Source organism: Lepus europaeus, chromosome 12 (genome assembly GCF_033115175.1).
Source record: "Lepus europaeus isolate LE1 chromosome 12, mLepTim1.pri, whole genome shotgun sequence".
Classification (NCBI taxonomy): domain Eukaryota; kingdom Metazoa; phylum Chordata; class Mammalia; order Lagomorpha; family Leporidae; genus Lepus; species Lepus europaeus.
The window spans coordinates 22,715,628-22,729,598 of NC_084838.1; the positions used below are offsets into that span (position 1 = coordinate 22,715,628).

At 47.0% G+C, this 13,971-nt stretch overlaps 1 protein-coding gene across 1 annotated transcript in view; it reads left to right on the plus strand.

Moving 5' to 3' along the window:
- Positions 1-927: 927 nt before the first annotated feature.
- Positions 928-13,971, plus strand: part of ECPAS (Ecm29 proteasome adaptor and scaffold) — a 115,877-nt gene continuing 102,833 nt past the window's right edge. The window contains exon 1 of the mRNA XM_062207765.1: positions 928-1,004. Coding sequence (XP_062063749.1) covers positions 965-1,004 — 40 coding nt within the window. The 5' untranslated portion in view covers positions 928-964. The remainder of the gene's footprint in view (positions 1,005-13,971) is intronic.

Consider the following 13,971-nt stretch of genomic DNA (forward strand, 5'->3'; position numbering starts at 1 on the left):
GCTCGTGGAACTTTTCGCAGCGCCCGGGAAGTCCCTGCACCTGGGAGCCAGTTTCTCGGGGCCACGGCGCCCTGCACCTGCCCGCGGGCCCCGGGCCTCGCCGGGGCCTGAGTCAGCGCCGCGGCCGCGAAGTTCGGCGCGAGGCGCAGGGCGGGGCTTCCTCCCGCCGACTCCGCACCCGGCTCTACTTTTCCGAGTCCACGTCTCTTCCTTTGGACAGGCGTTGTTTCCTCAGGTCGGGCCCGGCCAACGTGACAGCCACGGACCTTTAAAAAAAAAAAAAAAAAAAAAAGGCAGTCGGGCCCCGCCTCGGAAGGATCGCCGTCGGCCTGGGCAGCCGAGCCCGGCCCCCCTCACGGACTGCGGCCCGGCCCGCCTCACGCCTCACGTCGCGGCCCCCGGCTCGGCGGCGCTCGGCGCGGCATCCCCAGCATGGAGACCGGCTCGGACGCAGGTCAGAGGCCCGCGCGGCAGGCTGCACGGCGCGCCGAGGGCGGCTAGGCCGGGCCGCCCGCGCAGACCGCCGCGTGCCGGGTCCGCGCGGGGAGCGCTCGCGGGGCGGGCGGCGGCAGGTGGGCAGGACGAGCCGCGAGCGAGCGAGCGAGCGGGCAGGCGCGCGAGGGGCCGGCGGGGGGGCCGCCGGGAGGATGGCTCAGCTCTTTCTAAATATAAAACCGGCGTGAGCCGGGCGAGCGCGGCGCGGAGCCGCAGAGCCGCCGGGGCGCACGGGAACTCGGCCGCACCGGCGGCTCCGCAGAGGCGCGGGGCTGCGCGGGGCGGCGAGAGCGACGCGCGCGGCGCGGAGGACGCAGGCAGCCGTGGCGGCGGCGGCGAGCGGCCCGCGCCCAGGGACCCCCCGAGGCAAGCTCGCGGCCCCTGCCGCGTCGAGAGCCGCGAGACCCCCGCGCCGCCGGCCCGCGCCCTCCCCCTTGCGGCCCCTCCTGCGCTCCCTGCCCGGCTCAACATGGCTGCGGCCGCCGCCTCCGCCTCCCAGGACGAGCTGAGTAAGTGCCGTGGCCGAGCCCGAGGCTTTGAGCCGGCGGCGGCGCGGCGTAGGGCCTGGGGGCGGCGGCCGGGCCCGGGCCGGAGGGCAGGGGCGCCCGGCCGGTAGGCGGGCGGTGGCCGCGGCGTGCTGGGGGGCTGGGGCGCTCGGGCCTTGGCGGGCGGGGCGCGGGACGCCGCCACCGCCACCGCCACCGGCGCCGCCGGCGTGTGTAGGCCTCAGGTTTGCACCGTCACGTTGCGAAATTGAAACCGGAGCCTCGGGCGGAGCCACCTCTGCCCGAGATCCGCCCCGGTCCTGGGGTGGGGGGCGCTCAGCCCCCGGCCCGCCGAGCCTTGGGCTGGCGGAGGGGCCGGAGCCCCCCCAACCCCGGGGGCGGCGGCGGGCACCGTCCGCCCGTCCCGTCCGACCCCGCCGCGGACCCGGGTCCCGACAGTTGGGCGAGTTCTAGAAATAGAGCTCTCGGGAGAGGGCGAAGGTGCTTTTCTGTGACACCCTAGGAATCGGCCGAAAGGTCACGGACAGGCGGTGACCTCGGGCGGAGCTGGGAGGACGAGAGGGCCGCGGTGCTAGCCGCAGGCGACCCCGAGGGGTGACAGCACCTTCAGGAAGGCGAGCCAGGGTCCGCCCGACCCTCCGCCCCGCAGTGTTCCGGGGGACAGCGGTGGTCACCCCGAGTCGCAGGCCGCCGCGCCCGGGTGCGCCTCGCTGCTTGTGGGAAGTGTAGTCCCGGGGCTCCGCAGGACCCACGCTGGGGTCAGCAGCCTTGAAGGGTCACTGCACGCATCAGACACTTTGTGATTGCGTTCTGGGTGATGGGTTGAAGTGCTGTGTGTTTATTTGAGGTCCATCGTCCCCCCTCCCCCCCCCCCCAACAACCAGTGCTGACTTTCAGTCGATGACAAAAACAAGAACGGTGTTATTTGGGGGCATGATGTGAGTTTTAAGTGGAATGAAGCATGGGTGAAGTGTTGCAAGCTTGTGTTTATGAAGCTCATGTTGTTGAAGCTCCTTCTGAATTTCCATTTGAAAGCGGTTATAAACATAATTTATGTTTCTTTGGTGCTTGGCAGTTGAAAGCTGCTTTTATATACATGAGCTCACTTTTGCCCTCATAACAACCTTGTGAGGCAGCTAGGTAGGAATTATCTTTGTTTTTATAGGAGAGGAGGCAGGTTTAGAGATACTGAGTTCCTTGCTATGTTGACCCAGAACTGGTGGAGCAGGCGTGCTGTTTGCTCTTCTTGGAGCTGAAGTAAACACTCGCTGTGACCCAGGACCTGTGGTTGGAAGTAGATGGAGGCCGATAGCCACAGAGTTGATTGATTGTCTATTCCAAGTGGCAGCATCAGCAGGCCTCTGGAGATGCAGTGCCCTGATTTTATTTTTCAGTTTATTATTATTATTGTTGTTTTGTAAAGTGCACATAACATAGGATTTACCATCTTAATCATTTGTAAGTGGTCTTAGAATAAGTAGTCTGAAGCCACATTAACCATTTGTCCGTGGCATTAAGAGCCTTCACGTTGTTAAGTCATCCCCACCCTCCATCTCCAGAACTCTTCCGTCTTTTGGAGCTGAACCTGCATCCCCTCACCAACTCTGCATTCCCTCCTCCCCGCCAGTGCCTGGCAGCCGGCATCCTACTCTCTGTCTCTGATTTTGACTACTCTAGGTGCTTTATGTAAGCGGAATCGGACGGTATTTATCTTTTTGTGATTGGTTTATTTCATATAGCGTAACGTCCTCAAGGTTCATCCATGTCGTAACGTGTGTCAGAATTTCCTTCTGAAGGCTGAATATTCCTTTGTATGTGTGTATATGCTATGGTTCCTCATCCATTCATTCCATCTGTGGACACTTGGGTTCCTTTCACATTTTAGCTATTGTGAGCAATGATGCTGTGAACATGGATGTTCAAATATCAACTTGAGGCCTCTCAGGTCTTTTGAGTATATACCCAGAAGTGGATGATATGTAATTCTGCTTTTTAGTTTTTGAGAAAAAAACTCCATGCTGTCCTTCCCCACCTCCCCCATGGCTGTACCATTTTACATTCCTACCAACATTGCATGAGTGTTCCAGTTTCTCCATGTTGTCAACAACACTTGTTTTCCGTATTCTCAGTAGTAAGCATGGTAATGGGTGTAGGATGTTTGATTTTTTAAAAAAATGACTTACTGTATGTCTGCATTCCTGTTGTAGCACTAAACATGTTAAAATCTGAATTACCAGTAGAAATGGGGAGGAAAGCTAGAGGAAGAATTGGGTAAGTAAATGTGTATATGCAGTGCGCTCCTGTGCATCAGATACCTGGTACAGTGTTAAAGTTGTTGGTTGTGCTTCTGGTTAATGGATTTACTGGCTTTAGCAGCTAGTGAAAAGATAAGAACAAATAATTCTGGTCTTTACCTTCTGTTTTGTTTGGTCAGCTCATCAATGAGACACAGGTGTATGTTGATTGGTTTTCCGTATTTCTTCAAGAGGGATTAAATACTTGCAATTGGTGTCTTAAAATAAGCAGCTTGAAGCCACATGAGGGCTCTCCCAGAAGTTCATGGAAAATGCATTTTATGAAAAAACTCTGCATGGCTTTCAAATTTCTGCACCAAAATAAACTTACCTTTTAATTTAATTTTCTGTGAACTGTTTGAAGCTCCCTTGTATATACTGGTCCAGAAGTTTCAAATAAACCGTTTTTACTTTTATACTGGCTATGCTACAAGATGCCTCTTAAAATTCTACCTCTAAAAAACACCTAATTATTGACTATTTGCTGTTATTTCTGACCAGTAGATAGAAATCAAACCACTGGGTACCAACACAGTTTTCTTCCTCTAATATTTTATTGTAAACATCTTAAAACATACAGAAAAGTATTGAAACATATGAACATTCATATATCCACCACTTGGATTTTACCGTTGATAGTTGAATAATTCTATCAATCTTTTATTCTGATTTAAAAATTTTTAAAATTAAAGTTATACACATTTATGGGGTACCATGTATTTTTTTTTTTTTTAAGATTTATTTACTTATTTGAAAGGCAGAGTTGCAGAGAGAGAGAGAGAGGAGAATCTACTATCCACTGGTTCACTCCCCAAATGGCCGCAACAGTTGGAGCTGTGCTGACCCGAAGCCAGGAGTTTCTTCCAGGTTTCCCATGTAGGTGCAGGGGCCCCAAGCACTTGGGCCATCCTCTGTTTCACCAGGTGCATTAGCAGGGAGCCGGATTGGAAGTGGAGCAGCTGGGTCTTGAACAGGCACCCATATGGGATGCGGGCACCACAGGTGGCGGATTTACCTGCTATGCCACAGTGTCAGCCCCTAAATTAAAAAAAAAATTAAAATTATTTCTGTTTATTTTTAAAAAGTGTGGTAAGATACACAATATATAATTTATCATCTTTAAAATTTTTTTTTTTTACTGATTTGAGAGAGAGAGAGAAAGCTCCTATCTGCTGGTTCACTCCCCAAGTGCCTGGAATGGCGAGGAATGTAATCCATTTCCTACATGAGTGGTAGGAACCCATCCACTTGAGCTCACTGCTGCCTCCCAGAATCTGCATTAGCAGGAAACTGGAGTCAGGAGCTGGAACTGGGAATTGCACCCAGCTACTCCCGTAAGGGATGTTGGTGTTGTAGCCACGAGGCCAATTGCCTGCCATTTAACTGTTTTTAAGTGTACAGTTCAGTGGCATTAAGTACTGCATATTTTTGGGGTACATTTCTAAAGATTTATTTATTTGAAAGGCAGAGTTACATAGAGAAAGACAGAGCTTCCATTTGCTAATTCACTCCTCAGATCGCTGCAGCTGCCGGGACTGGACCAGGTTGAAGCCAGGAGCCTGGAACATCATTGGGGTCTCCCATGTGGGTGGCAGGGATCCAAGCACTTGGACCATCTTCTGCTGCTTTCTCAGGCATATTAGCAGGGAGCTGGATTGAAAGTGGAGCAGCCAGGACACAAACAGGTACCCTTACGGGATGCCAGCGTTGGTATCACTGGCAGCAGCTTAACTCTCTGTGCCACAGTGCCGGCCCCTTGGGGTGTACTTCAGAGTACGTTGGTGACATCAACACACTTTCTCTCTGTAAATATTTCAGAACCAGCCTTGCTTTAAATGTTTGTATATATTTTACTCTTCAGAATAATGCTAAGAGGTAGATTAAATTGCTATTGCTGTTTTTTGGAATGAGAAAGACTCCTTAGATCCCCTGGGTCCTGCAGCTAAGTGTGGTGCTGGAAACAGAGCCCAGGGGTCTGGCTCCAGTGCACTCATAACCAGCCTTGAGGCCAGGTTAGCCTTGAATACCATGGTCAGTGCTCTGGCTGAGGAAAAGCTCAAGGTGGATGTATGGTTAGAGTCTCAACTAGATACTGCTTTAATCCAGAGACTGTTAAGAAGTTTCTTGGTACAAAAGAAATGCTAAAGCCGGCCAAAGTATTTATAATACTACAGAGGGAGGGAAAGAATATGCGTAAAGAGATGTGTAAGGACCAAATGTTAAGATTATATGATGTGGGTAATAATTGAAGCAGAGACCAGCATTGTGGTGCAGCGTCCTGCCTGTGATGCCATATCCCATGTGGGTGCTGGCTCAAGTCCCAGCTGCTCCACTTCAGCTCCAGCTCTCTGCTCATGCTTCTGGGAGAGCAGCAGAGGATGGCCCAACTGCTTGGACCCCCGCCACCCACGTAGGAGACCCAGGAGTTCCAGGGTCTAGTTCTGGCTTGGCCCAGCCCTGGTCCGTTGTGGCCATTTGGGGAGTGAACCAGAGGATGGAGGATCTCACTCTCACTCTCTCACTCTCACTCTCACTCTCTTTCTCCCTTTCAAATAAATAAGTAAATCTTAAAAACAAAAGCTGAAGTAATAGCCATCTGTGTTTCTCAGGTCTCTTATTTAAAGATGTGGCTGTTAACACTGCATTTCTACAGACTTCAAATCAACATTTGCTACATTTGTACTTGAAACAAGCAAATATAGGTGTCATCAATTTAAGTTAAATCCATAGCTGCTTCCAGTTATCACTGCGTCACATTTTTGCAGGAGTGCCTGAGAAGCAGGGTTGACTGTTAGGTTTCTTCTTTCTTTTTTTCCCCCCTTGCTTTTTTTTCTTTCTTTCCTCTACCCTCCCTTTTCTTTTTTGTTTTTGAGCATAAACGTTGCCAAAAGGTTAGGAAACAGTTGCAGGATAGCCCTGCAACTCCTATTTGTTAGGATTTGTTCTCTTTTCACTAACTTCATATCATTTCCTTGCGAGTCAGTTGATTATACTAGCATACCAGTAAAGCTGTTATGAGGTTCTACCATGTGTTCTCATTGCTTTGTGAATCCTCACAACCACCCTGTGAGTTTGCTACTGTTGTTGTCTCTGTAGACCTTTACTATATAGTTATCTTGAACTCAGAGTCTCCGATTCCCAACTTTATGTTAATTCTGCGCCACCATTGTGTTACAGTTTATGACAAGTTCAGGGTTACTCCCCTGACCCCATGTCTTGCTAGTATCTAGAAGGAATCTCCTGTGGTGTATTAATTTTGGCAGTATCTGACGTTCGTTGAACAGATCGTTAGCTTTTTGGGTAACATGTAAAAAAAGGAGAACAAATTAGTTCTGTTAAAGGCACTTTAGTTTGTCAATTACTTAAGGTCAGAGTCTTTCTTTATATTTGGGTTGGTTTAACTGTTGGAAATAAAATGAAAATTCAATGCAGGGCATGTGGCTGGTTTTCTAATACCGTCCTCTGCCAGTTCCTGGAAAAGTTGACATTGTAGTTAGATTTCAGCAGCCAGTAGAGAGATTTCTGATAGGGAAGGAAGCATTTGAGACTTTTCACCTGGTCAGCTGTTTAGTGGTTTTGTGTTCTGGGCTTTATAATAACAAAGCCTCCTTAGAATCTAATGTTTGTTGGGATAAAGACCATTCTGGAAGGGGCAACAGCCTGTGATCTTAAAGTGTGTGCCATTCAATTTGACCACTTGACATAGCCCGGGGAGACTTGTGTTGCAGAAATTGGCCAGATAATCATAGAGATTATCAGTCAGAGAGAGAGAGAGAAAGTCTCTTGTGGTGGCATGAGTCCTGGTGCCTCTTGGAGGATGAGATGTGGGAAGCTGTGTGTAGCTGTATGTGATTCTCTAGGCATGCTGACATAGCTCCAAGACGTTGGTCCCTTTAAGGACAGGCGTACCTGCTGCTGAGTTGGTTTTTGTAGAAAGGCTATGTCAAGCCTGTGTCCTTTAAATTTTGGTTATTTAACCACATATGGAAAACCACATATGGAAAATGGTCAAGATATTTCTATTTTTTAGCTACTCCCATTCCAGTTTTTTTTCACTTTTATCCATTTTTATTTTGGATGATGCTTTCTGTATACTGTTGTATTTAATAAAGGCCTCTCAGTGAGAATAGTTGGTGCTGGGACATTGACCGTGTTCAGAGGGTAGATGTGGGTATCGTAGGCACTGCCAGTGTGCTCACATGTTTTGATCCAGTTGCTGAGCTCTCCTCTTAGATCTTGCCAGTCTCTGCCTTGATGTTTGCCATCTAATATGCTTGTTTTATCCACACATCTGTTAGTTCAATAGGCAGACTTTTAAAATTGAATGGACAATTTATGGTCCTGCCCTCATATGGCCTATAGTTAAGTCTAAAGACAGATTTATGGCCGGTTCCGCGGCTCACTAGGCTAATCCTCCGGCTGTGGCACCGGCACCCCGGGTTCTAGTCTCGGTCGCTCCTCTTCCAGTCCAGCTCTCTGCTGTGGCCTGGAAAGGCAGTGAGGGATGGCCCAAGTCCTTGGGCCCTGCACCCGCATGGGAGACCAGGAGGAGGCACCTGTCTTTGGATTGGCGCAGCGCTGGCTGTAGCGGCCATTTGGGTGAGCCAACGGAAGGAAGACCTTTCTCTGTTTCTCTCACTAACTCTGCCTGTCCCCCCCCCCCAAAAAAAAAGGTCAGATTTATATGTCAAAGGCTAATATGAAAAATAAATACCTAACAATGCTTTGGAAACCTCAAGGAATGAGAATGGCATTCTAGGCTAGAGGAGTCATAGCTTGAGCTGAGACCTGTAGGCAGGGAGATGTTTTCAGAAGAAGCTGAATGAGCGTGATGTGATGGGGATGGGGGCGCTGTGACCATGTGAAGTGCTGGGGAGGGAGTTCACCTAGGGAATTTGAGACTTGGCCCATGCTGCTTTTATGATTTGAGATCTTGGTCAGATGACCTTACCTCCCTTTTCATAAAGTTGGAATAGCAAGAATCATTGAGAGAGTTGTTAGGATCAATGTGTATAAAAAGGAACTCTGTAAACATGTAAGCTGTGTATAAATTATTATTTTTGGAGTGGGAGCAATAGCAGATGACGCTGGGAGGATGGGTTGGGACTAGTATGTTGTAGGAGTGCCAACACAACTAGTTTGGACTTTGTTCTGTGGATGGCAGAGTACCATCAAAGGCTTTTTAAGCAGGATTGTAACATGAGTAGATCTGTTTTTATGAGGATAACAGGTGGCACTGGTGTAACATTGATTACAAGGGTCTGGAGACCAAGAGCAATAAGACTAATTAGGAGATTATCACAGTGTTCTGAATTGGGACAATGGAAGGGTTTGGCAAGGAGGTACTATGAGTATAATCTAAATTCCCCAAAATGGGCAGAAAGTGTTGGTCAAGGAGATGAGGGTTGGAGATGATTCCAAGAGTTTGACCTCGGGGAGACTGGTAGGTGGAGAAGTAAGGAAGTATAGAATATAGACTTGATTTACGGAAGTAGAGAAAAGAGAACAGGTTTGTGTTCAACAAATACTTCGTTGGATAAGTGGGGAATTATTAATGCACCCATGTTGAGTTGTTCAGGAAGACTTGTTTAGATTCAGTGGCTAACACCTCTGGAATTGGAGTCAGAGCCAGTTTTGAATTCTGGCTTTGCCACTCTTTAGTCACTGTGTCCATGAGTAAGAGACCCAGCTTCTGTTTCCTCATCTGTAAAATGGGGTTAATAATACAATGTGTCTCGATTGTTATGGGACTGGGAAGCGATAACACATAATCAAAAGTTGCACTGTGCTTGGCGTGGATTGCAGATATGTCGGAACTTTTGGGAGGGAGTGAGGATGATGGTGGAATCATGAGAGTGGACAAATTGTCCAGAGACACAGGACAGTGTCTGGGAGCTACACGTCAGTAGGAGGAGAAGATGGGCAGGGAAGGAGGTGACTGCTGAGAGGCCAGTTTACATTCTCGGTTGTAATGTGCCAGTAATACATGTGTACATACTAACATTTACCTGTAAAGCTGTTGTGTAATTCAGACACTTCTAATTTTAATGTCAGTTTGTATGTGTATGATACATGCATACAGACATATATATGATCAAATGTATGTTGTGTTGATGTTGGAGTTTTTTTGTTTTCAGTGAATAGTTATCAGGGTATTTTTTAAACATTAGCACATTCTCAGTAAATTCTATTTATGGACATCTTCCGTATTCTTTCCCAAATTTGGTAAAACTATAATTTTTACTCCTCATTCTGAATTTGCAAAGCAGGGCATCAAAGATCTTAGCAAGAAATGAAAAGTGCTTTTTTTTCTTAAAATGGTAGCTATGCGTATAAATCTTTTAATTGTATTTTTTTTGGTGTTCTGAATAATAGATTCTTTATACAATTGCATATGTACGAGTGGATGAACATACCATTGGTGACCCAGAGGATTTTTGTCAAGATTGGATAAACCATGTATCACATTGATTGTAGAGGTTAGTAGACTTAGTTTCTTAGGATTTGTACTTTTTTCTGTAGCAGCATTTTAAAATGCATAGGTTTATAAGGTAGCAATTTTCTCCCAAAGTTTTGATGTCCCCCCTACCTTTTCTAGATGTCTTGATAGAATCAGTGATGTTTGTGTTAGTTTGTAAATGCAGAAGCTTTTATCTTTGTAATGATAAATACAAAAAATTAGCAAGAAAACAAAAAAGCTAAAACTTAGAATGTACACAAGGAAAAGACAATGGGGTGGTAATGATCAAGGAACATTGTCTACCACAATCACAAAAGATGATTTCGCGTGCCCCAAGAATGTCATTATGAAATTGTTTTATTTGTGAAAAGAGGAATGGAAGGAGGCACCATTGTAGTAACTGGACATTCTGAATTCTGCCAATTTTGACATTGATTTCCCTTTTAAAAAATTTAACAAGTGTGAGTTTCACTTGGGTGTGATTTTGCATGGTCGCTCGTTCTGTTAAAACTTAAGTTCAGATTGTAATTCTCTGATATGGACTCAATATCCCGTGAATACCTAGGGCTTCCTGTTCAGAAGTGCATTTTCTTGCTATGTTCCAGTTTGTCCATTGGCTCCTCCCCTCCCAGAGTATTCTCTTACTTCTCAGTATGTATATTGCTGCTGTTGTGTGATGCCTTCATTCATGTAGGTGGAATTTTGAGAGGTGATTTTTAGAATGATTTTTCGTTTATTTTTGCTGCTCTTTGGATCTTCATTCCTGAAATGTGTAGAGAAATGGAAACTTGGGAGGCTGAAGAATTATTTAGGGGAGCAACAAGGGCATTATTTTCTTCTAGGTTCTTGTCTCCTGGGCCTTCGATTGGTGTGTTAGTGCTGTTATGATACACTGAAGGCAAGCGTTCATATCACAGATGCTGGGATTTAAATGGTGACTTTCAGAATGTTCTGGAGTTTACACTTCCAAATGAGCATTTTTCTAAGTGATTTGCTGCCTTGGGTGGATCTTAACTATCATATATTTGACTTTTATGCAGTCTGATCTCTTATATGTTATCTCCCCTCAGCTGGCTGTCAGAAGCTGAGTTAATCCTGCTCATCACCTTACTGGGCCTCATTTCTAACTGGGTATTTGCCAGCTGTTCTTTCTAGGGGAAGGGGCTTCCCTGGGAGATGGAAGTGTTTGTGCACCTCAGTGTGTCAGGTGTTTGGCACTTAGACTTTAAATGTAGAGTACAGATGAGGACTGAGTTCTCATCACCTGGCCCAACCCTGCCAGGCTACCCCTGTGACTCTCACCTCTTCCTGGTGTGTGTGTGTGTGTGTGTGTGTTGGGGTTAGAGGGAGAGGCAGCAAGGTGGGGTGTCAGCAGGAGGAGGGGCCTTGTAATGGGCTGTTCTGGGTGGTGTGGGATTTGAAACAGCCTGACATCCTATGTAGAAGCTGGGACTTTGGAAGTGGCAGGGGAAGGAGGACTCCTCTGTTCCCTGCTTTGAGGGCCAAGTCACTAGTGCATTCAGTTGTAGGGGTTTCCAGACTGGGGCATCTGCCTGGGCCCTGGACAGGGCAGATTGGGGGCTAGGGTTGGGAAGATGATCCGATTGCTTCAGCAGGAACCTACTGCTCTGGACCTCATTACCTCTAAAGGTTCTCATTGTTGCTTCCTGGGCTGCTCTGGCTGCGGGGAGGCAACTCTTGTGATGGGTGATCTCTGTGGGAATGGATCTTCTCTCTACCCTCAACTTAATACATTTGTGTTTACTGTTGGGCCACCTGACTGTTGAGTATATTTGTACTTAATGCATCCCTCCTTCCCTCCCTCTCTCCCTCCCTTCCTCCCTTTCATTTATTATTTATTTGAAAGAGTTATGGAGAGGCAGAGGCAGAGGCAGAGAGAGAGAGAGAGAGAGAGAGAGGGAGGTCTTCCATCTGCTGGTTCATTCCCCAGATGGCCACAACGTCCAGAGCTGCACCAATCCAAAGCAGCAGCTAGGAGCTTCTTCCAGGTCTCCCACATGGGTGCTTGGGCCATTTTCCACTGCTTTCCCAGGCCATAGCAGAGAGCTGGGTCAGAGGTTGAGCAGCTGGGACTCAAAATGGTGTCCATATGGGATGCCGGCCCCTAATGCATTTCTTAAAAGGTGGCTGGGGGGGGCGGGGGGCAATCCTGTATTTAGACAAACAGGCATCAAAATCAAATTTGTAGGCATTAATTCCTAGAGAAGTATCCTGCTGATTTGATTTGGATTTTGCTAAGATTAGAGCAGCACTTTGTGATTTGAGATGGTGTTTAGGGGTCAACAGATGAAATAGACTTTACCAGTTAGTATCCAGTTAGATTCATAAGATTGATCGACTAGAAAATACTGCTGCTGCTGATTATTTTAAAAATGTTTGCTTGTTTATTTTGAAAGGGTTGGAGAGACAGATTTCTTCTGTCCTTTGGTTTGCTCCCCAGATGGCGACAGAGGCCAGGGATGGGCCAGGCAGAAGCCAGGAGCTTCATTTGGATCTCTCACACTGGTGGCAGGGGCGCAAACACTTGGGCCATCTTCTGCTTTTCCCATGCCATTAAGAGGGAGCTGGATCAGAAGTAAAGCAGCCAGGACTTGAACTGGTGCTTGTATGGGATGCTGGGATTGCAGGCTACACCTTAACCCACTGTGCTACAATGCTGGCCCTGAAAATATTAATTATTACACATGAAATGTAGGTGCCAGCCAGGGTTTCCTTATTTTTTGTAGTACTCATTTCAAACTGCTAATTTCAGAAATTTTCAGAGTCTGGAGGTGCTCATTCTCTTTCTTTCCCCCAAGTTGTTACTTAGAATTCTTGAGTTTCTTTTAATGTAGTTTCTTAAGCTTTTCTCAGCTTATGGACTTCTGTTTCTGAAAAATGTTGCTTTCGGTCTGCTCATGTTAGCTTGGACATGAAGTCCACCTGTTTCACTGGTTTAGGCATCCGCACACGAATTAATTCTTTTTTATTTTTTTAAAATTTATCTGAAAGCAATGTTACAGAAAGAGAGGAAGAGACAGAGATCTTCCTTCCACTGGTTCACTCCCTTAAAGGCCACAATGGCAAGGGCTGAGCCCGGCAAAAGCCAGGACCTTTATCTTGGTCTCCCATGTGGGCGGCAAGGGCCCAGGCACTTGTGCCATCCTTTCACTGATTTCCCAGGTTCATTAGCAAGGAGCTAGGTCAGAAGTGGAGGAGCTGGGACTTGAACTGGTGCTCATATGGGATGCTGGAGTTGCAGACCTTAACCTGCTGTGCCACAGCAATGACCGCAGGAGTTAAGAGGTGATGAGTCCCAGGGAAAGGATTTGCTTTAAGAATGCTTGGTTTTCTGGCCTTTCACTGGTCCCTCTTAGTCTTTTGCTTTTTCTGTTCGCTTGCTCTGCTCTCTGCAGTAACTGCTGCACCTTTCCTGGTTTGTAGCAGAATAGTTCTACCACACAGATCCTCAGGAATCTCATTTTTCAGTTTTTAAAATCCCTAAGCACTGGTATGAAAAACATATGGTGCTGTTTTGAAGATTCTGATGTTGGTATTATAAATTACCACCAGTCCTCTCCTTTCCCGTGCTACAGATGTTAGATGTATAAGCCTCTAAACAACTTTTCCAAAGCATGAAGAATTAATATTTCAAGCATTCAACAGGTCTTTGAGCAGGCAGTCTCTGCACAGCACTGAGGTAAGTGCCAGGACTGTTATAGTTTTTCAACTTGAGCTAGAGGTGATAGACGGATATAAAGTAGGAAATCAGGTGAAATCTGATTCAAACCAGGCCTCAAATTACTGTTATGGTTTAGGGAAAGACAAATTGGGCAATTACATAGTCATACAGCAAAAGATAACAAGTGCCAGGAAATACAGAAAAGGTCTGCGGGAGTCTGTAGGACCAGGGTGAGAGGGAGAGGGAGAGGATGTGTGTGTGTGTGTGTGTGTGTGGCATACTGTGTTTGACATGGACCTTGGATGGGATAGATTTGGGGGGTATGAAGATGCAGGGTGGGCTGGAGCTGTTGAGAATATTCCTGGTTGAGTGAGTTTCTTGATCAAAAGAACTGGCCTGTAGAACTTTGTGTAAGCTTAAAAAGCTGTTGGAATTTGAATGACTGCTAAGGAGTGACAGCAAGTGTGGTACATAAGGTCCCTTGGGGATAGATTGATCTAAGAAAAACTCCTCTGTTTTGATGATCATCGAAGG